At 43.1% G+C, this 22,907-nt stretch overlaps 1 protein-coding gene across 5 annotated transcripts in view; it reads left to right on the top strand.

Moving 5' to 3' along the window:
* The window catches only part of PLD5 (phospholipase D family member 5), a 261,310-nt gene that overhangs the window by 34,136 nt on the left and 204,267 nt on the right, over positions 1–22,907 (top strand). The window contains exon 1 of one of the 5 annotated variants that reach the window (XM_008170451.3): positions 12,868–13,021. The exons of the other annotated variants lie outside the window; for them this stretch is intronic. Coding sequence (XP_008168673.1) covers positions 13,019–13,021 — 3 coding nt within the window. The 5' untranslated portion in view covers positions 12,868–13,018. Of the gene's footprint in view, positions 1–12,867; positions 13,022–22,907 lie in introns of those variants that run through there. 5 annotated transcript variants of the gene reach the window in all.

Here is a 22,907-nt window from a genome sequence, read left to right as displayed (position 1 = left end):
GAAATATCTTGCTCAAGTTTACACAGTAGGTCAGTAGTTTGGTTGGGAACTGAAACAGTTCTCCTGACTCCCATGTAAGTGCATTAGCCACTGTATTTCCATTTTTGGCCTGTCTTCTGATATGCTGAGTGTCTGTGAGAGGAGAACAGCTTGACACCAACATAGAACTCCTGAAAATACTCTTGTAGTTTAAACAAAGAGTGATGCTCATCAGAGTAACTAGGTAGGTCTAAAGTCTGGTATGCTTAATCCCACCATTGTATTTCATGGAGTTAATCCAGAAAGGGTATTTACAGTATATATAATCATTTTGGCAATGTTCCCTCAGTTCATGGCACTATGGTTGTAGCTTTTAATCTTTTTTTTTCTCACAGTGAGAATTTTCACCAATGTGTTCTGCCTTAATCTTGCCTAGAAATTTTCTAGCAGGTGTTTGTTTCCAGAAGATACGTGATCTCAACTGATGACGTTCTCTTAAATTAGCAAGAGACAATGGCAACTGCAACATTCTTTTTAGCAAAGGATTTTCTTACCTCTGTGAGAAATAAGAATCCAGATCAGGAATAAAAACATTTCATTTCCTTTTACTGTAGGTTTTGAAGGTCACAGGTCATGTCTCCAGTGTCCCCTAAAGCAGCAACAAATGTGCTTTCTGTTTTTTTGCTAATTATTCATTTGCACTGAGATCCAGTGGCCATGTCTCATTCACATATATGCTCCTCAGCCATGTTGCTGTTTAATAAGGATTTTGTGTTGAATCCAATCAGATCTATTCCTTCCACCCCTGCTGAGAATCCATAAATGAAAATGTCTTGGTCATAATTTAATTTTTAGTCATTTTAAGCTTCCAGTGATAGCTGTAAAATATTTAATCACACATACAGAGAAGGCTAGTGTTGCTCTTTTAGTTTCCTTCCCCAGATTCACCTTCAGTTCAGTTTTCTCTGGTTTAGTTTTTCACAAACCTCCTTTCTGTTCAGACCAACCCATTTTACAAAATAGATCAAAATGTATTCTTAAAGGACGACAGAGTCAGCTGCAGCTTGTCCAATATGCTATGCAGAGAGTCCAGTAAAGCTTTTAAAGTTGTCTAATGCCAACAGGCTGAGGAGACTCATGTGGGGAGCTGTCATGTGGCACTGGTGTCAGAAACCATAATGGGGATGGTCAGGCTTAGTGGTCAGAACTGGAATCAGGAGTCCAGAGTGGAGTTGGGGCGTGGCTGGAGTTAGAGCAAGGTTGGAGCAGGACTAGGAACAGGGTGGGAACAAGAGCAAGGCTGGAGCAGGCTGAGGTTTGGGGAATTTGTTGCCACTATCAGGATGGAGAGAGTTCCAAGCCTTGAAGTGACATTGAGCAGGCTGAGCTACTGTTCCACTTGTGAGGTTTGTATACCTGCCCTGAGAGTAACCAGTACAGTTCCTGGCTTATGGGTTGTCTGGAGAATAGCACAGGAGTGTCTCATCACCTTACAGTCAGTACCGTCCTCTTCTGATGCTCTGCTTGTCATGAAGAAAACAATTTTGTCTCTTTTATATTTGCTTTCAGGCATTTTTCACTGCAGTGGTGGAGACAAGTTTAGTGTCAGGCCCTGACTTTCAGTTCCTGGCCTTAAGAAAGCAAAGTTTACTTATTCAAAGGTTTAAGTCCCTTTGAACAGTAGCGGTCAATCTGTGGGACTTGGCCAAGGAGAAGGGTGTCAGAGGGACCTCTGTAGGTTGCACCCCACTGTCTGAGAGGGCATCAAACTTGTGGAATATAGAAGGTCACAATTGGTCACCCACAACTGTGACCAATTGCACCAGAGTTTGAGGGAAACGCAGCTGTTGGCACTACTGTTAGGCTCTACCTACAAATTCTTCAACATTGGATTTCTTTAAACACCGCAAAAATATTGCAAAAGTTGAATCTAGAAACAATTATTTTTTCACAGAACTGTTAAAGAATTTAGAGTGATACAACAAAATTCATGTCCCTGACTAAACTGAAAAAACAAATCCATATTTTCTACAGGTTTGTGTGACTCCAACTAAGTCCATGTCTACACTACAAAATTAAGTCGACCTAACTTATGCCAGCATACAGCTACTGAAGTAATTACATCGTTTGTGCATCTCTACACTTTCACCAGGAACTCTTGTATCAATTGTACTGTCAGTTTGGGGCATTGTGGGACAGCTCATGAATGCCAGTAACAATCAATGTAAGCAACGCAGGGTCTACACTGACAGTGCGTTAACCTCAGCACATTGGCATTGACTCTATGCCACTCATGGAGATAGAGTTATTAAGTCAGTGTAGCTGGGCAGTTACAACGGCGGGAGCGAAATATAAGCATAGACACTTCCATAGTTAGATTGAAGTAAGCTGCCTTGCGTTGACCTAACTCTGTAGTGTAGACAAGACCTAACACAAATGTGGGTCTGTTTCTCATTTGTGGTTAAACCATAGTTAGCAGTTTTTGAGCCTGTTACTGCTTCCAGGTTAGAGGCTCTACTGGCAGAGCTCCATACATCACCATTGCAGGTGTGACCTTGATGCTTTGTTTACAGATAGACACCAACGGGGCCTCACTAGCATGGGGAGCATTGGCTATATATTTTTAGAGGTGTTAAAAAGCACCATTATCTGGAGTCCTTCCCCCAGCACTCAAGAGGCATTATGTTTCACACAGGCATAATGCTTCCTTCCACAACAGTTGGGTGCTGAATTTGAGTCCCTTTTTACTCTTTATTCATAATTTAATCCTTTTTATAAAGTGAATCCATCTACCTAGTCAGGCTTATGCTTCTCAGTAGGCCAAGGGCCAAATTCTCTGCTATGTAAATGGGTGAAATTCCTTTGAAGCCAGTGGAGCTGCTCCCATTTCCACAAGCAGAGAATTTAGATCAGAAAGGATACCTATGGTTTGGACCATCTCCTGGGACTTATTCGAGACACTTCTAAATCACTGGATGATTAAATCATTAATGAACTTGAGCCATATTCTCAGTGGTGCTGAACCAGTGATTAGTTCATTAAGCTATTTGTTATCCTATCCAATATTAAACAACTGAACATTAGCTTTCAGCAACACTGCAAAGAATGTGGCTATTAATATAGTATGGTAAATGACTATGGTAGTCCAGTGCAATTATGCCATACATGCTACACATGAAGACAAAACTGAATTAAAACAACAAGGAGTCTGGTGGCACCTTAAAGACTAACAGATTTATTTGGGCATAAGCTTTCGTGAGTAAAAACCTCACTTTACTCACGAAAGCTTATGCCCAAATAAATCTGTTAGTCTTTAAGGTGCCACCAGACTCCTTGTTGTTTTTGTAGATACAGACTAACACGGCTACCCCCTGATACTTGACACAAAACTGAATTAGTTTCACAAGTCTGATGTTATTAGATGGAGAACCAAAGAATTTAGTAGTAATAGCTGTTTGTAAAAAATAAAAATAAAAAATGCCATTTTCCTTTCTACTGAATTTGTACATATTGTGACAAGCCAGACCAGACAGTTGTAAGAGTGGTCCTGTTAGGTTCAGGTATATCAGCCCTAGAATGGTAAAAAGACCCTTTTCCCCATGAGCTGAAAAGAGGTTACCTTAGGTCAACTAGAGACACCTGAGTGCAATTAAGCATTGCTTGTGACCTTTAACCCCTCAATTCCCCTCCCGCCCCCTTCTGGTGAGAGAGGGAAGAGAGACAAGCTGTAGCAGAGCTAGTGGCTACAGGGAGAAAAGATTTTGCCTGGATAGAACGCTGTTCTCCTCCCTACAGGGGAAACAACCAAGCTAACTGGCTGTTTGGGGAAGGACTGGCACCCCAGAGCCACCATAACAAGGCAACACCCCAGAGAGGGGACAGGGAAAGGTTATGATAATTTAATTTATTTGGTTTGGTTGAAGAGTGCTCCTGGTGCCTATCCTGAGGCCCACCTTGTAAAATAGTGAAAAATAAAACCCGAGTGAGGAAAAAAATTCTCCAGAGTGGGATTGATTTACTCCAGGCCCCCACTGCCCGAGGAGGAAATGCTGAGCCCGGTCAGGAGAAGGAGGTGCCTTCCCACAATATTAAATGCTTTATACATTTTTTAATAAAGAAGATTTTATCAAACAAAAAACAGGTTATTATACCAAATACTGCTTTTGAAAATGTGCAGAGAATAGCATGTTTTGTGGTTCTTTCCTGTGTTTTACCTTGGCTGAATAAACTTATTTCAAGTATTTGTTACAGCTAATCATATACTGCTACTTTTTATATTTACAGTACTGCTAAAGTTAAGAGGTGGGCCCTTGCAAAGATATAACCCCCCCCAGTGGTGAAAAATAGCTTTCATCTGTTTTTTTTTTTTTTTTTATCTGGTAAAACAACCTGAAAGAAAGCAGGGTGGGAGAGAATACAACAAAGGTTGTGCTAGATGATATTGATTTTTATCCCTTACTTTGCTATTCTGAATATAGATAAACTGACAGCCTTTAGGAATAATAGCTACTGGAGGAAGAACAATTGCTATCCATTTTTCTTTGCAATGAAACAAGGCATCCTAGCTGGTGTAGTAATACTTTGATTACATCTAGGTATTTTTTGTTCCCAGTCCTGCTCCCACTGATTTCAGTGGTAATATGCCTATTTATTTCGTTATCTGCAGGATCAGGCTCTTTGTGTTTGGCTTATTTACAGACTTATGTTGAATTATTTTTTCATGAAAAAGTACTTACATTAAATATTAGATATTTTGAACGTTGTAAAATGATGACATTTGAAGGGCCAGACCCTGCCCTTGTACATAGCAATAAGGGGCATGCCGGCTCTGTATTCAGGTAGAGGCGCTATGCACTGGCCTGACCATTCCTCAGCCTCATCTGGCTGGAGAAGAAGTGGGAGTAGAGTGGCTTCTCTCAGGGCTTCAGAGTAGCAGCCGTGTTAGTCTGTATCCGCAAAAAGAAGAACAGGAGGACTTGTGGCACCTTAGAGACTAACAAATTTATTAGAGCATAAGCTTTCGTGGACTACAGCCCACTTCTTCGGATGCATATAGCATCCGAAGAAGTGGGCTGTAGTCCACGAAAGCTTATGCTCTAATAAATTTGTTAGTCTCTAAGGTGCCACAAGTCCTCCTGTTCTTCTTTTTTCTCAGGGCTTGTTTACACTTGAAATGCTACAGTGGCACAGTGACACTGGTGTAGTGTTTCAGCGTAGGCACTAGCTACACCGAAGGGAAGGGTTTCATCCTGTCTCCATTTTGGAGCTGTCAGCTGGCTGTGATATTTGGAGATGCCTCGGATATTTAAGGATCTCTGTGCATGTGGTGCTGGGGAGATTCTGCCTATGTGTAAGTTCGTGTGGGTGGGGTCTAGTTGTTCTACCAGCTCCCGAAGAGAAGACTCCGGGGCTTCTAACTGAGTTACGCAGCTGATGAACAAAAGCTCTCTGCAAGCTGCAGAGCTCAGTGGGGTAGAACTTAATGCATTTTTTTTGCCATTGAAATATTTAACATAATGTTAGGGTTGGCTGATGGTATGTCATTCCTCCTGCAGAATGATGAGTTGAGCAAAACTCAAACTTCTTTATTGCACAGGTGTACAAAGGTTCAGACTTGAAACGTCAGTGGTGGGTTGTTCACCAGAGGCAATGGCATTGGAATATTCCCTCAAACTACCCAGGCAAGTATAAATTGGCTTCATTGAAACCCTTTCATGATTTTTTTTCTTTATTGGCATATGTGCATTGTAATCTTTCCAGACTGTACATATACACAAGCAAGGAAATGAACATTTTCTTAAAAACCATTCACAATCTGGGTCCCCAAAAGACTTCAGTGGGTGCCATGCACTGTTTTGGATAAAATTTGACCGATTTAGACTATTTTGATCTGCATCATATCAATAGTTTTCTCTCTAATTCTGTGCAAAAGGAAAAAACTCACCTAGAAACTTTTTGAAAAAATTATATTTTTCCAGGGCTTATAACTCTGTAACCAGTGGCTCAAATTACCTCAAATTTGGCTCACTAAACCTACTCAACACCCCTGGTAGGCATAGAAAATTTCAAGAAAATCCATGGCAGTGTGCAGGTTTCAGAGAACATGTAGAAGTGTTGTCCTTTTAGGAAGGATGATAGCATGAGTGTGGGAAAAGGCTCCTCTTCACATCCAGATGCAGCATAGCAGGCTCTGAAAGGTGTGAAGTGTACTCCTGAGGGAATTCTGCACCACTATACGTGCGCAGAGTTCATGTCCCCCGCAGATTTCTTGCATTCCCTGCAGAAAAATGACTTTCTGACGGGGAAGCAAAGGGAAACTGCAAGAGTAGTCATGCACCACTCCCTAGCTGTGCAGGTACATTATTTCAGGCATTCGGAGCAGCCAGCAGAGAGGTAAATCACCACAGGGCTGGGGACACCCCAGCCAGTGGTCCCTACCCTGAGCCGGGGTCAGCTGCTAGTCCCAGCTGGGTTGGAGGCAGGAGAGGACAGGACTTCCTCTTCCCCTACAAGGAGTGGCTGGGGCTGTATCAGAATCACCCTCAGAAACCTCCCTCAGCTGCAGGAAGCTCAGCATCCTCCCATGCTTCCTGCCCCCATAGCTCCTCAGCTGAGGAGGGGAGGGCTCACTGTACAGGGAGCTGCTCCCCCATCTGCCCAACCCCCATGCAGCTGGACCTCCCAGACCCAGACACCCCTGCCAAGCCTCACACCATACATCCAGAACCACCTACCCCTCCATACCCAAACCCCACCCCATTGAACCTCAACCTTTGCATCTGGAGCCCCCTGCATCCAGACCCCTTGCCTCAGGACTGCACCTCTGCACCTGGACCACCCCCACTGAGCTCCCTGCACTGAAACCCCCACCCTGATGAGCCCCCCCCCCGCACCACCCTGAGCCCCCACATCCAGACCTGCATGCCACTGACCCCCAACAAGCTGCACCCAGAACCCCACCCCACCAAGCCCCATGCCCCCAGCCCCCAGACCTCCCTGCTGAGACCTCTACACCCAGACCCCTGCGCTGAGCCCCAACCACTTTCACCTGCACAGTCCCATTGCCCCTATATCTGGAACCCCCACACCCAACAAGCCTCTGTGCAACTAGATCCCCCACACACCTAGACCCCCCACTGAGCTGCCTACACCCAGATTGTCCCACACAGAATCCTCTCACCCCACCCCTGGATCCCCCATACTGAGCTTCTCCACACTTGGATCCTGCCTGGTTGAGCCTGCCCATCCACACCTGGTGTGCCTGTGCAGAGGGGCAGGGCCTGGGTCCCCTAGTGTTTCTGGGGCAGGCCCAGGCCTTGTGCTGTGTCAGGGTTGGGTGCAGCCACACCATTGACTCTGTGTCCCGGGGTGGGGAGGCTGCAGGGCAATCTCCTATCTTTGTACAGCCAATGGCCTGTGCTCCTCACTGTTATGCTGGAGCCTCTGAATTTATTTATTGAGTAATACAACTTGCAGAATTTTAATATATTGTGCACAGAATATTTGGTGCAGAATTTTTAATTTTTTGACGCAGAATGCCCTCAGGAGTAGAAGTGGTCCATTCTTTTCAATGCCAAGTTCTCAGCTGAATGAGAACCCCCTTGAACATGAATACAATCTGAAGCAACAGTGATGAGACATGTGAACTGCTCCATTCATCTCAGTTGGTGGCCCCATCTAAACCTGTGATATGCATGAAATATGCCCATCCAAAGGGGCAGGACTTTCCCAGATCCTGGCTCACAGCAGGGAGGGGTCTTCAAACCTTTTGTAAAGCACAAGTCCCCCTGTCCCACAACCCAGCTCACATGAGGAAGGGTGTATGTGGGGTGGGGGGAGGTCCAGCCCCTGTAGATGGCTGTGGACCCCCCCAGATCCTGACACACACAAGGAGCAGCAAGAGGGGCTCATATGAGGAGGGGAACTCAGATCCTCCTGAGGGGCAAGAGCCCCCTAGATCTGCATGGGAGGGGAGAATGTGGGGTTGACAGAAACCCTCCACTCCCCCTAACTCCCATGCCTCCCTCACCTGAGTCTCTAACCTCTCTCCCCTCCCCATAACTCCCACCCTTCGCTGCAGTCTCAAACCTCTCTGCCCCACTGCTCCTCCCCTTAATATCCTTCTCTGCCCAGGAAACACTCACATGTCTAATTTTTTCCCTAAAGACTTTGATTACATTCCCCCCAAAATAAAATTTCCACACACAACTCTGAAATTATAGCAACCTCTGGCTACTCAGGCCAAAATTCCTTTTGTCTTAGGTGGGAATTTGTGATTAATCTAAATTATGTAGACTGAAGGGTGAGTTCACAGCAATCCATATCAATGATATCTGTGATTCATCTAGTCATTAGTACCTTTCAATTTAACACTAAAAGGCAACAGAAGGAAAGTGGTCTTTTGAGAGGTCTCCCCTGAAGCACGCCATATTTCAAAGCATTCCAAGTAATTGTTCAAATTTTCTTCTATCTTTAAAGCATAAAAAATGGTGAGAATGGAAACCCTCTAGACATTTTTCTGTACTAGTGCATGTGCCCTGTAAAAAAAAAAAAAAAGTATATTTTCTTAAATACCCTTCTCAATTTGGGGCCCCAATGATTTAGTGGGGCCATGCATTCCCTGGGTAAAACTCAGTCATTTTGACCCACATCAGAACAATAGTTTGATCTCTAGCCCTTAGGGGGAAAGCCTCCCCTCCCACCTAGAAACTTTTTTTGAAAACTAACTATTTTAAGGGTTTATCTGTCCACAACCCCTAACTCAAATGGCCCCAAATTTGGATGACTAACCCTATTGTGCACCTTCCTGAGCCACATCAAATTTCAAAGGAATCTGACTGAGCATGTCAATTTTAGAGGACTTATTAAGGTCGACCTTTAAACAGAAGTCATGACGCAGCCTTAACTATAGTGGCGCTGCTATGCCACTATAATTTCAGACACATCAGGTAGATGTGAGGGAGTTATCTTTCTCAATGTGATTTCATTTCTTTTTTAATCAGTTTTGCATTTAACTAATTGAAGGGATAATCTCACTGCAGGGTTTTGGGGGGGAAAATCTCCATGAGTCTTGTAGATGACTACAAGTCCCTGACAACTTAGTGGAATCAATTTCTTCTGTGCAGAGGGCCTAATTTCATGTTTAATTATGGTCGATGAGCTGGCATATTAATTATGATCGATGAGCTGGATAAGGCTGCATTCTACCCTCAGTTTACAACACACAGCTCACATATGTCAGTGGGAGGTTTGCTCAAAGACCAAGTATGATCTTTATGTAGTAACTACTTTTTTAGGGCCCCCCTCTTGTTCCTGTTGAGTAGTCTTACTCTGTAAATAGTCTGTTCCGTATAGGTTCTTATACCATGCTCATCACTGTAGTATCAGGGCAGGTCTTCACTACGGCGGCGGGGGGGTCGATTTAAGATACACAAATTCAGCTATTCAAATAGCGTAGCTGAATTCGACGTATCGCAGCCGACTTACCCCGCTGTAGGGACAGTGGCAAAATCGACCTCTGCGGCTTCCCGTCGACGGCGCTTACTCCCACCTCCGCTGGTGGAGTAAGAGCATTGATTCGGGGATCGATTGTCGCGTCCCGATGGGACGCGATAAATCGATCCCCGAGGGGTCGATTTCTACCCGCCGATTCAGGCGGGTAGTGTAGACCTAGCCTTAGAGTGCCTCTTAGTATCGGTGCATAGTCCCATTGATTTAAATAGGAATCCTTGCAGATGAATATTCTACTCAATATGAGAGAGGACTGACAGAATCTAATCCTGATTTCCTATAAAAATGACTCCCTTTCTTACAGAACAGGTGGAGATTTGAGGTTCCGTGGGTGCAGCTGCTTTTCACAACATGTAAGGCTAGACTCCTGAACTCTTACTCACATGGAGTAGTACCATACTCCTTGAGGAGTCTCATTGATTTTGATGTATGAATTGCCTGAGTAAGTATCAGGATGTGGCTCTTAGGTGAGATCTCAGTGGGACTACTTGCGAAGTAAAGTGCTGCTCAATGTAAAGGTGGCAGAATCTGGCCTTTAGTTATTATCATTATTTATTAGTTGCTAAATATTGTATTGTTATGTTCAGCATCACTCAATGGGAAAATATAGTTACAAATTTGGACCATTGCCCTCTACTTTCTCTTCCTTTCTCAGATTCCTTTACTTTGTCTTTGTTTCCCTGTCTTTGTGCCTCTCCCTGCTTCTTCCATCTGCAGTTCCATCTCTGCAGCCAGTTCCCTCTGTAGGCTTTGTTCTCTCTCCATCTCATCTGCTGAACAGATGAGCAATAAAATAGTAACGCTGACATTAAAGTGATGTTGGTAGATTATGGTGGGATTAGGAGTTCTCAGAGCCATTGTTTCAGGCTGTTTGTCTGTACACTCAGAAAGACAGCACTATCTAGATTTACACTTAGATCACATTTAGGAAAATTTCCTCACAACTATAAGGTATAGAGACTTAATTTTTTTAAAATTAAAGTCTAGATTCTACAGAATCTGATTATATCACACTGGCCAAATGAATACAGCAAGCAGTCTGGGTGCATGGGATAGCTTGCCTGAACTAATGCGTGTGGTGATCAATTTAAAGCAAAGAGGGAAAGTGATGTTCAAAAGGATCTTGACATTTATGATGTCAACACGATGTCACAGCAAAACAAAAGTAAGGCATAGCTATTTAGCGTACATAGTTCACTGGGTCCAGTTCTGGAAGTCTCAGATAGGCTTTCATTCAGGAAGGCAGGAATTAAACAAAAACTCACTTCTTTCTATTTCTCTGTGCATTACTGAATTTCCCATTTTGGGAGTTCACAGGACCATTTCCCAGTATGCTGTCCTGATAGCTGGCCCTTTTAAATCTGTAGACACAATTAGCTGTAGTCCTAAGAAGGTCATTTTGCACCCTGCCACAACTCCATCCCTTCCTGCTAGTAAGTATTTAGGGCCAAATTTTTAAAGGTGCTTGGGCATCAACAGATGCAGATAGATGTCTAGTAGGATTTTCAAAAGCATCTAGTTGCCTAAGATGCTTAGGCATTTTTTGAAGTCCTCCTAGATGCCTGTCTGCACTTGTAGGCACCCAAGTACCTTTAAAAATCTGCCCCTTACCTCCATTTGCCTTGTTTTCTGCTGGCTTTCACCTTCACTCATCCCTGAAGAGATGGAACATCCATGTAATGAAAAAATGCAATGGGTAAAATCCTGGCCCCACTGAAGGCAGTGGCAAAACCCCTGTTGACTTCAGCAGAGCCAGGATTTCACTCACTAAACTTACTGGGTGACAGTGAGACCCTGATGTAAGCAGGTGCATGCAGCTAGGATTTCATTGGAATTGCACCTACGTATACTAAGTCTGAATTTGATTGGTTATCTTTTAGCAAGAAATCATAATTCTTTTTTCTCTTTTACTCTTCAGTAATCATTTTATTGTTAAAGAAATGTGTTAGGCTGTTTATAAACACAGAGGAAAACACAATTTCTGCCCCAAAGAGCAAAATACAAATAGTTTAAATGTGTGTTTGATCCATAACTCAGTAAAATTTCCTGTGAATCAGCAAATCTGATCCCTACCCTGCTACACAAAGCCGTATTTTGGCCACTCCATCTGGCACTAAGAGCTATCTGATGATTGAAGGGGATGATGTGATGCAACTTACTACTTAGCTTTTGTGCTGAATCTGTACGAAAGAGGAGCATGTGACCCCTAAGGTGTTCAGGTGCTATGGATAAAATCCTAGCTATAGCGAGAGATGTAATAAATAAAATGTGAAGGGCCATATGATACTATGGGTTTAACCACCACTAGCTGAGATAAGAGGACTTGGGAAAACTCTGCAAGGTTCCCCTCACAGAGTTTCCACTCAATACCTCCCTTAAAGGGAACCAATGGAGCCCAAAAATGGATGGGGAAAAGAAGTTCCAAGCCCATGAATTCTGGATTACTTTGTTTAGAAGGCCTGACTCTCCGTGCAGCTCCTTGGACAGCACCTCCCACTGGTATCCGGTTTTGTAAGAAGCCATGCTGCCACTGGATACCTCTGCCAGTCCTTTGTCATATTCCCCTTCTGTGAGGAGTACACAGCTCATGATTTCTATTTTTTCTGGCGCAGAGCAGCTGCCTAGCTCCACACCATTCTGTCTGAATTCGGGCACTTAAGTGATCCACAGAGTCACAACTCTGCACAGATGTTTCCCTGAGGCTTCTGTTGCTTTCAAGGAAGAAACACTCCATGGAGATGGAACTGCCCCCTTTCAGTTCTGTTCAGGGCTCTCCTCCTTATAGTATTCCTCAGGGGAGAAGTGGTAGCTTGGGGCTAAAGTTATTTGGAAATTGTGATGTTTTCCTTTATACCAAGAGTTTATTGCTGCCTAAAGTTTCTATGGTGCTTTATCTTCCTGCAGCTGACCTCTTCATTAAGAGAAATGTATATTTAAATTAATGCTATAAGTAAAAGATGATGGTCTCATGCTTGTCTTAAGTGGGCATTTGTCTAGATCAAAAAACCATCATGCTGTTTGGCACAGTTAGGAGCCTTGGCTTAGGAAAGGTCCATGTTTGGAATAACAGGGTGTTGCAAGTCAGGATTCAGGTGCCTTGGCAGAGTTGTGTGTGTAATCTGGCATAGTGCCTGTCAGCATTATGCCTAGCTCTAGCTAGCGCTAAAGTTCCTTTTGTGAACAATATATGAATCCCATTTTGTAAGAGAGGAGGAAGAAAGAGGGAGCCCAAGATTTAATTATCATTTAGGAGCTATAAAAACAATGTAGTAGAGGCACAAATAGTTTTTGAACCATGCCATGTGAAAATTCTGAGACTTCTTGTTGCCAACCTCCCTTTTATTGCTTGGATTGGCTGATTTCCAAAGCATCAAGGCTAGCGATTGAGGGACTGAAATATAATCAGTGGTGATACATTTTTACCACATAAAACATTCTCTGCCTCCAAAGCCTCGGGTGTCTCTAGTAAGCAGTGCATCAGCAACAGCTCCTTGCTGCTGGACTTCAGAGGGAAAAAAATTGGATCAGAATGGTAAGAAGCTCTTCAGTTTTCGCCAGATCTAGATTATTACTTTTGAAAAGAATGTGTAGAAGCTGATGGTGAAAATAGTAGGGAGTAGTGTTAAAACCAAACAGCAAGTGACTAGAATGCAGTAGCACTATCAATATTTTGCTGGAAGAGATCAACAAAGCAAGTTGGTGACAAATATCTTTGGCACTGAATATATTGTGCAGCTTAAATAAAATCTTTTAAAATGGTGAATACTACTGACTAAAATTTGATATAGAATGACTGCTGCTGGTTTCAATACAGAAGGATGGGAGTGTGATCTTTTAATATAATTTTGGATTAGTGTAACCACTGAAATTTTTAAACATACAAATATAAACAATGTATACTTACCATATATACAATACATGAATCTATGTTTTCCCTTAGTTTTTAGGGAAAAAGAGAGAGAGATGCTCATTCATGTATATTAACATCTAATAGTCCAAAATCATATATACTTTTTTTTTCTGATTTTTGAATTTGTGTAGTCCAATTGTGTCCAGTATGCTTCTGTCCTGTAGTTGTTAGACTGGAAAAAAATAATTGTGAAAAACTTTTTGGTCAGTTTTTATTCTCCTTAAAAATTAAGTATTCTAAATTAATTAAAGAAAGCAAAGTAGACTATAAAATACATAAATGTAAACCTCTGCAATAATTATTACAAATCAATAACAATGCCTTTTAATACTTTAAAAAATCTTTGGAAATTTCATTTAAATGTTTTTATTTACAAATTAGTAGGCACTTAAACAATTACAAGGGGTGGGGGAGAAGAAGGAATGTCTTGCAAGCATTTACTGTATGCATTGTAGATAATAATCATTGTCAAGATAAAGCTTTCTTGTTGAAATATGCACCAAACCCAATCTCCTGTGTGGGAACTCAGCCATTCATTTAAGTGCATATCAGAGAAAAGGAATAAATTGATAATGAGATTACAGAACATCAGGGAGAAAAGAAAACAAATGCCTAAATAAACCTTGAGAGAAAAGCACTAAAATATGCTTATTTGACCCTTAGCTGATATGTGGAAAATTATTCTCTTTGTTATTCAAAGCAGAGAGGACAATTTAAAAGAATATCTGAGAGCATTTTCAAAAGTATTACAAGGAAACCTCAGAAATTAGAAACTAGGTCTGTTTTAATTTTTTTGATCTAATTTGAATTTTTTTATTGTTGATCTAGAGAAGAAAAACAAGGATATAAACATAAAGTATCAGCAGTGCTTTTTGATTTTTCCCCCCCATCCTAACTGGCTTCAGTTGAGGACAAGAAATGTGATACTGAAGGCAATTATGATAGTGAAGTAAGTTATGTTATCTCAGCCCATATATGCCAAATATCATTCTGAACACACAGAGTGATGCATTAAAGATTTAGACTTTCCTCTTCAATATGCAGCCTATGTAGAGAAATCAATAGCTCTAAAGAAACAAGGCTCTTAGTGTCTTGGAATATTGTTTTGACTGAATCGAGGCACCATGATATTTTCTCCTATACGCTTGGGGGGAAATGACCTATGTGCCGATTATCATGTAAATATTAGAGATTTCATTTTACTGTTGCTTCCTTGTCAGAAAACCATATGCTCACAGTTGGCTTTAACTTATATTTGGAATTATACTTAGTATATGAAAACTCACTGGGGGCAGGGACCTTGTCTTCTACTTCATATTGTACACCATTGAGCTTAACAAATAATAAATGATGATACATATATATCTGCAAGTGTATGAGGTTCCCTCAGTCCCCTGTAATTGCAGTGTAATTATATTTCTGTTACTGCAAATTAAGAAAACTATTGGCTTCTGGAAACACTAACATGTACACACTGTAACCACATGTCCAGTGTGATTAAAGTTTAAGACAAAGTAAACTTGCGAGTGGAGCCGCATAGATTAGATAGTTAGTGTGGGCATTTCACTGGATAGCCATTTCTGTTATTAGTTTGGAGGGTTTGACATGATTACCTTTTTATGATGTTGGAAAAAATAAAGTAGTAACCAGTTTGGTAATAAATACCAATTATTCCAATTATAACAGTCCTTAAGAAATGTAAGTAGTTCAGTGTCTTACAGTGGTCATCCCTAAAAACTAGCCAGGTGCTCAGATAACTAAGTTTCATTATTTCCAGGCTTCCCCCTAGTATATTTAGGGATACTTAGGCAATATTCAAAATAATGTGGTTACCTTACGCAGTTATCTAAGGCAAAATTGGAAATATATAAATGTGATCACTGCACATTAAATCTTAATGAAAGAAGACATCAGGTGTACTAAAATCTGTTTTAAGTGTTTTGCATGCTGATGAAGACAAATAAAAAATAATCCAATAATTGGATTTCAAACTCAGGTTATGTCTCAGGACATATTTACATTTATTACTCTTTTATCCCAATAGCAAAGTAAAAATTTGAATAGTCCAGTATAAAAATGTAATTCTGCATTTAAAGATACACAGTAAATATAAAAATAGTTAGGGGAAGAGATGAGAGGAATGTAGCTCTGTATGTGGTATAAGCTTAATTAAGGACTGGATAACGTGTGTCAAGACTTTGGTAATACTCTGTTGCAAAGATAAAGTTCAGTCCTGCAGCCCTTTCCCAATGAGTAGTTCCATTGGCTTTTCTGGTACTACTCGTGAACAAGGGTTGAAGGATCTGGCCCTTATTCTCCTAGATTTTCAAAGCATTATGAACGAATACAATACAATGTACATTATTTATTCAGAATGTGACTGGATGGTGTAGCAGTTTGAGGCATATGATATCAAAGGAGTACTGCACTGGTGAAATCATAGACGTGATTCACATGTTTTTCAGCTGTGACATTACATACCATGACGAGCTTTGGGCATGGTGTAGTCTAGGTGATATGCTACAGCTGAAAAGCTGGCGCACGACATGTTGAATCATGTATCATAAAGTTCTGCAACCCCCTTACACACTCCGCACATTGATTCTTTTCTATGGTGACCCCTCATACAGGACATCAAAATGAGTGTAAAGAAAACAGCTCCCATTTTGTTCTTCCCCAAAGCAACATATGTCAAAGGGTAGCATTACTTAATACATATTTCTGAGTTTGTTCATACACAAAAGTGCTTGGCTTTTGAAATGTCAGCATCCTGGTTTGTGGTGCTTTCGCTTAGCAAAGCATGACAAATAGAGGAGCAGGATTTATGCCTTTCCCAAACTAACATAATTATTGTATGGAATTAATTTCACCCAGCAGCATCCTTAATCCACACTGAGAGTCAAACTCTGCTCTCTCTCACACCCCTATAATCCCTTGAACTCAGTGCCAGAACCCTGGCAGTATACCATAAAACATGTTGCTTCTAGGAAATTATAAGTTATTTGCTGTGGTGTATATAATATATTAGCTTGCCTGCTACATCCATGCTCCAGAAAGCATTTTATTCCATGGCAGCCCCTCTTCCACATTGCAGATAATTAATGCAGCCATTAAAAAGAGGACATTTTTAGCACAAATTTACACACTAAATCAGATTAATTTCTCTTCTCACACAAACAAAAATGAAGGTTGGTTCAGGTGAAAAAATAAATCACATCTTTAGGTGAAATAAATAACGGCAGCAGCTCCCAGAAAGGTGGCACTACCAGGCTGGTGGCTGGATATATGCATTTTCACATATCTGGATAATGTTTATTTTGGGGCCTTTGTATTAGCTCTTCAAAATGTTGGGCAGAAATTCCATTTTCTCACCCATGTAACTTATGGTTACTATAGAAACATGAACTTGCCCTCACTGCACATACTGTACAACATGTTCAAATCAGTGATACCACAGAAATCTAAGGGTGAAATTTTCTGCCCCACTCTGGCTCCTTTATGATTCATAAAAGGGCCAGAGGGGCATAGAAGCACACTAAAAGCCCTATATCCAGCTGGTGGAGAATTCTCCCAAAGCAGGCATGGCAGAAGACAGTCATAGCTGTCTCCCAAAGACAATTCACAAGCCCTGACGTAGCAGGTGTGCCAGGAGCAGGGCTGGAGCTGAAGTGGTATGTTGGTGTCCGATCCACAGCATGCGTCATGGTAAAAATTCTGGGCAGCAGCATGCCCACAGAGAAGCCTTGGGAGGCTGTTCAGGCCCCCAGACCTGAATAATTTATAGTGGGGTCAGAGCAGCTGAGGGTCAGGAGAGTGCAAAGGTGGATTAAGCTTGGGTGGCGAGTTCAGGGCTGCTCTGTTAGAGGCTCAGGACAGAAGCTCACCCTAAGACTACCCTGAAAGGTACCTTTCTACCCTGAAAGGTGACTCTGTAAAAACAACATTGTGAGAGTTCCATGTTTATGGTCTCTCAGTAAATTCCAGACCAAATCTGAATAGTTTGCAAGTAAAAGGATGTTACTAACTGCCAATTCTAGAACCATGTGGCACCAGCATAATCCCAATGTCTTTATATTCTCCACTGAAATTACATCTGTTGCCCTCTCAATGGTGTCACATAGGTGGAAAGACAGAATTTGGTTCAGCAATTAGAATGTAGATAATAATTCTTATGTCTGAGCCAGAAAGGAATCTAGCTCACTCTCTTATAGCTGTATTGGCAATGCAATGCAAACAGGAGTAAAAGTAGTAAAAATGTATTGTTGCTATGAAAGTGAGCATATGTAACAGTAAATACACACAGGAACCAATCTGTTGAGAATTAAGATTCTGCACTTGATTATAATTTACACCATTCTAGTGTGTAAAAGGCCCCTTCTCCTGCCAGATTCACACTTTAACTTTCTAATTTTCTCTCTTTTGTGCATTTGAATTGATAACCTTAATGCTCCATTAATGTAATTTTTCATTTCTTGTAATAGAAAGTTTGTTATAGAGTACAGTAGAACACCCTGGGAATGGAGATTGTTCGTAATTCTGAAATGTTCATAACTCTGAAGAAAACATTATGGTTGTTCTTTCAGAAGAACAGCTGCACATTGACTTAATACAGCTTTGAAACTTTACTATGCAGAAGAAAAATACTGCTTTTAACCATCGTAATTTAAATGAAACAAGCACAGAAACTGTTTCCTTACCCTGTCAAATCTTTTTTAAAATTCCCTTTATATTTTTAGTAGTTTAGCACAGTACTGTACTGTATTTGCTTTTTTGTTTGTCTCTGCTGCTGCATGATTGCACAATTCCAGTTCCAAATGAGGTGCGTGGTTGACCGATCAGTTCTTAACTAGGGTTACCATTCGTCCGGATTTACCCGGACATGTCCTCCTTTTTGTGCTAAAAATAGCGTCCGGGGGGAATTTGTAAATCACTCAAAATGTCCGGGATTTCCCCCCTCCCCCGGCAGAGCGAGCGAGCGGCTGGGAGGGCTGCAGGAAAGTCACGGGCTGGACTCCGGAGCAGCTGTAGAGGAGTTCCTCCCCCCCCTCCCTGCATTCTGAGCCGGCAGCTCCTCCTCCCTTGCAGCCCAGTGTCCTGGTCCGGCAGCACTGTGCAGGGCCAGGGACCGGGTTTTGTTGTGCTGGGGAGCGCAGCCACGTGTCCGGCTCGCACAGAGCCCAACACCCTGTTCTGAGCAGCAGGGTAAGGGGGCCAGGGGGCAGGAGAAGGGGCAGGGAGGTTCTGGAGGGGGCAGTCAAGAAACGGGGGGGGGGTCGGGAGTTCAGGGGGGGGCTTTTTGGGGGGAGTGGAGAAAGTTTTGGGCAGTCAGAGTACAGGTAGGGGGTAGGGTCCTGGGGGGCAGTTGGGGGGGTCTTAGGAGGGGGCAGTTAGGGGACAAGGAACAGGGAGTCTTAGGTAGGGGGTGGGGTTCTGGAGGGCAGTTAGGAGCAGGGGTCCCAGGAGGGGGCAGTCAGGGGACAAGGAGCGGGGGGGGTGGGGGGCTGGGAGTTCTGGGGGGGAGCTGTCAGGGGGCAGGAGTGGGGAGAGGGATCGGAGCAGTCAGGGGACAGGGAGCAGAGGGGTTTAGATGGGTTGGGAGTTCTGGGGGGGGCTGTCAGGGGGTGGGGAGTGGTTGGATGGGGCGTGGGAGTCCCAGGGGTCTGTCTGGGGGTGGGGGGTGGATAAGGGTTGGGGCAGTCAGGGGACAAGAGGCAGGGAGGCTTAGATAGGGGGTGGAGTCCTGGGGGGCAGTTAGGGGCAGGGGTCCCAGGAGGGGGCAGTCAGGGGACAAGGAACAGGGGGAGGGTTGGAGGTTCTGGGGGGGCGGGAAGTGGGAGGGGCAGGGGTGGGGCTAGGGCGGGGCTCCTCCCGTCCTCTTTTTTGCTTGCTGAAATATGGTAACCCTATCTTAACTCTGGTGTTCGTAACGCTGCTGTTCTACTGGATAGGATTCAAAAATGTAGTACACTGTTTATCTTCTTGAATTTTGGATAGTTATTACCTTTAAACTTCCATTCCTGAATCACTTCACCATTCTCTTGGAAAACCAATATGTAGCCAAAACCCCTCAGTTCGGGAGCTGGCTTCATTAAACAAACAAATAAACATAAGGCTTAGCTCATTGCAGCAGCCAACCTGCTGAATCGGATGTAGTGTTCTCCCAAGGGTGAAATGTTTGGTTGGCCCAAATTACTTACCATAACTCAGTGACCTACTTTTATACTACAATGTCCAGTTCACTGTAAAATACAACCTATCAGGTTATCTCCAGGAAATTCTTCTGCTTGATTACTTAGTTTTCTACTCTTTTTCTTCAAAGAGGTAGAGTTCTGGTAACCTTCGCACTTAAGGGCCAAATTGTACACTCAAGGGAAAAATATACAAGAGGATTGGGAATGTGAATCATCCCATAAGCAGAAATGTGAAATAGGGCCCCAGCCTCCTTCTACACCTTGGGGGTGAAGGATTGTCGACTGCCCAACGCAGAGATGTTCTCAGATTTTGGGGGAAATCCAGCAGATCTTTGATCAGCTGCAGAGACTTGATAATATCTTGTGCTGAGTCCCACTATTCCTCAGGCCCCCATTCCTACAGCATGATGGCTTTCTCAGGAACCAGGTCCTAATTGTTTCTCTGACTTTTTTTTTTTTTTACTGGCCCCCATTGAGAGAGTGGAGTGAGAGACTGAATAAGCTGATGCTGTTTTTGTCAGCATTAGCTAATGTGGGCAAACTCTTGCAGATTTGAAGGGGAATCACTTGGCATTGCTCAGACATGCCCTTCCCTATCACTCTGAAACCACTGGCTACCAAATAACCAGAGAACAAGGCTGTAGGCTTACCAGTTCTTTGGGGGAGGAAGAAATGACGTTTCATTGACTCAACTCACCCCCCTCCAACAAAATTTGGGACAAATGAGATCTATTTCTGCTCCTACCATTCTCTGCACTGGAAAAATGTAAAGGACTATTTGGGTGGCTCATAGGAGAGTATGTTACTCCATGCTGAGATGTGGAATTAAGCACCTCCTTGCCTTTTCAGGACCTTTTCTAAGGGCTTGGCTACACTTGCAGCTGTACAGCGCTGTGAGGTAAACCTGTCTTGTACAGCTGAGTAGGGAAAGCGCTGCAGTCTGTCCACACTGACAGCTGCCAGTGCAGTGGCGTGGCCACACTTGCAACATTTGCAGCTGTGTTGGGAGCGGTGCATTATGGGCAGCTATCTCAGCATTCATGTGGCTGCAACGTGCTTTTCAAACCAGGGGGTGGTGGGGTGGAGTGTGACAGGGAGTGTGGGAGGAAAGAGAGTGCTTTTTGGAGCATGTCAGCACTTTATTTTGCAAGTTCTGAACTCCCGGCCCCCTGCTCATTCATTCACTCACTCAAAGCAAACAGCAAACTGTTTGCTTTCTCTCTGTGGTACGAGCTTTGAAACCGGCACTTCCGCATTCCTGCAGCCAGTCACAACAATGGAGAGGATTGGCCATTTGACAAGGTGATCAGTACAGCGCTGCAGGTTGATTCCTGGTACACACTCACAGGGGACAGTCGTAGCCACTCCGCTGTATATCTTATGCTTCTCGGGGAGGTGGAGTAACTGCAGCGGTGTACCCAGGGAGATACAGCGCTGTGAGTTCCCTGCCAGTGTAGCCGGTCAGTGAGTTACAGCGCTGTGGGCAGCTTTACAGCGCTGTAACTCGCAAGTGTAGCCAAAGTCTAATTGTGCTGAGCTAGCTGTGTGTACTACTGTTAATTGTCATTTTTTTTGGTTTTGTATGACAATCTGGTGTGATGGGCATATATTACAAAACTGCTTTATTTCAGTGATTGTTTCACTGTCCATCTCCAAAAGCTGAATTTGTAGCTAAAGCAGCTTTAACTTTCTGATACCCTGCATGTGCAAGGGAATGGTTGCAGTGGACTGGGGACACAATCCTCCTCCCAATGCAGAGGCCTGGTATATAGGGCACTTGCGCTGTCATGGGCTTGTTGCTACTACAGCGCATGCAAACTGATCTTTAAAATGCCTGTAGAATGCCTACTGCTTTCTCTTGTGCAAAGTTTGTTGCCTGTGATGCCCTGCAGTCCTCCAGAACTCTCTCCCCTGTACTCCCACTGCTGAGATTGAGAACTCTTCATGTATGACCTCTCTGTTTCCAAGTCTTTCACACAGCTGAACCATGATAGCTTTTGCTCAGTTTTGCCCCTTTAGTAGCTGTGGAAGGGCTTGGAAAATGGGCCTTAGAAGAATTTCTCATTCATTCTTGCACTGCTGCCAAATTTGAAGATTAAGGTGTAAAAGTTGGCAGTGAATTTCTTGATCTCTTGGTGCCAGGAAAGGGGCTAGATCAGTGTTTCTCAAACTGGGGTCGCCGCTTGTGTAGGGAAAGCCCCTTGCGGGCCAGGCCGGTTTGTTTACCTGCCCCGTCTGCAGGTCCAGCCGATTGCGGCTCCCACTGGCCACGGTTCACTGCTCCAGGCCAATGGGAGCTGCTGGAAGCGGCGGCCAGTACATCCCTCGGCCCGCGCCGCTTCCAAGAGCTCCCATTGGCCTAGAGCAACAAACCTGCGGATGGGGCAAACCGGCCTGCCAGGGGCTTTCCCTACACAAGCGGCGACCCCAGTTTGAGAAACACTGGGCTAGATATTCTTTTTGGAATAAGTGACTGTTGGGGAAAGAGCTACCAGGAAGATGGAAAAAGCACGACTTTGTATTATAGGAGCTCGCTCGCTCTCTGTGGCTGGATGTAAAATATGTGCTTTGGGGTGATGCCTGCGGCAATATCTCAGCTTCTCTGAGAACAGCTGGGAATCCTAGCAGTGCTATTGTAGGAAAGCTAAAGGGGGGTTGATCTTGCTCCCATAATGCAAGAGCTCCTATTGACGTCACTGGAAGCAGGATTAGTATTGAGGGTCCCAGTGCTCAAAGATTTATGTGCACGCTTAATTTTAAGCATGGGAGTAGTCCCATTGGCTTTAATGACACATTTGTATAGAGTTAAGCATGTGTGTAGAGTTAAGCACTTGCATAAATCTTTGCAGGACTGTATATTAGAGTAGGTGTTGGAGAAAGGAAAGATATTTAACAACAAATTAGGAAAATTATGAAGTTTTTTTGCTAAATAATTTCTGAAATGTTGGTGGGCGCAATGAATTGTAGTCAGTTGAAAGAAACTTATTTTTTATTTGCCAAAGAACATGCAACTTTTTGACTGAATTTATAGGAGGACGTTTACCACAGAATGCTCTAGGATTACATTTTTAAGCATAAGTGAGTTTGAGCTAGAGATTTATATAACTAATTTTTTGTTTCGATTGTGTATAAAAATATTTCTATACATGCTATCCACCTCGGTTATTGTTTTAATACTTAACTTTGTTACACTGTGGGTTAGAATTGTCTTTTTACAGAAGGAAGTGCTTTAATTTACTGTAAGAGAACCAGAGGGGTGATTAAAGGTTAAAAGATTGCTAATGGATGCAGATGTGGAATGACCCTAACAATAATAC

The sequence above is a fragment of the Chrysemys picta genome, chromosome 3 (assembly GCF_011386835.1).
Source record: "Chrysemys picta bellii isolate R12L10 chromosome 3, ASM1138683v2, whole genome shotgun sequence".
Taxonomy (NCBI): domain Eukaryota; kingdom Metazoa; phylum Chordata; order Testudines; family Emydidae; genus Chrysemys; species Chrysemys picta.
This window is presented reverse-complemented; position numbering and strand designations above follow the sequence as displayed.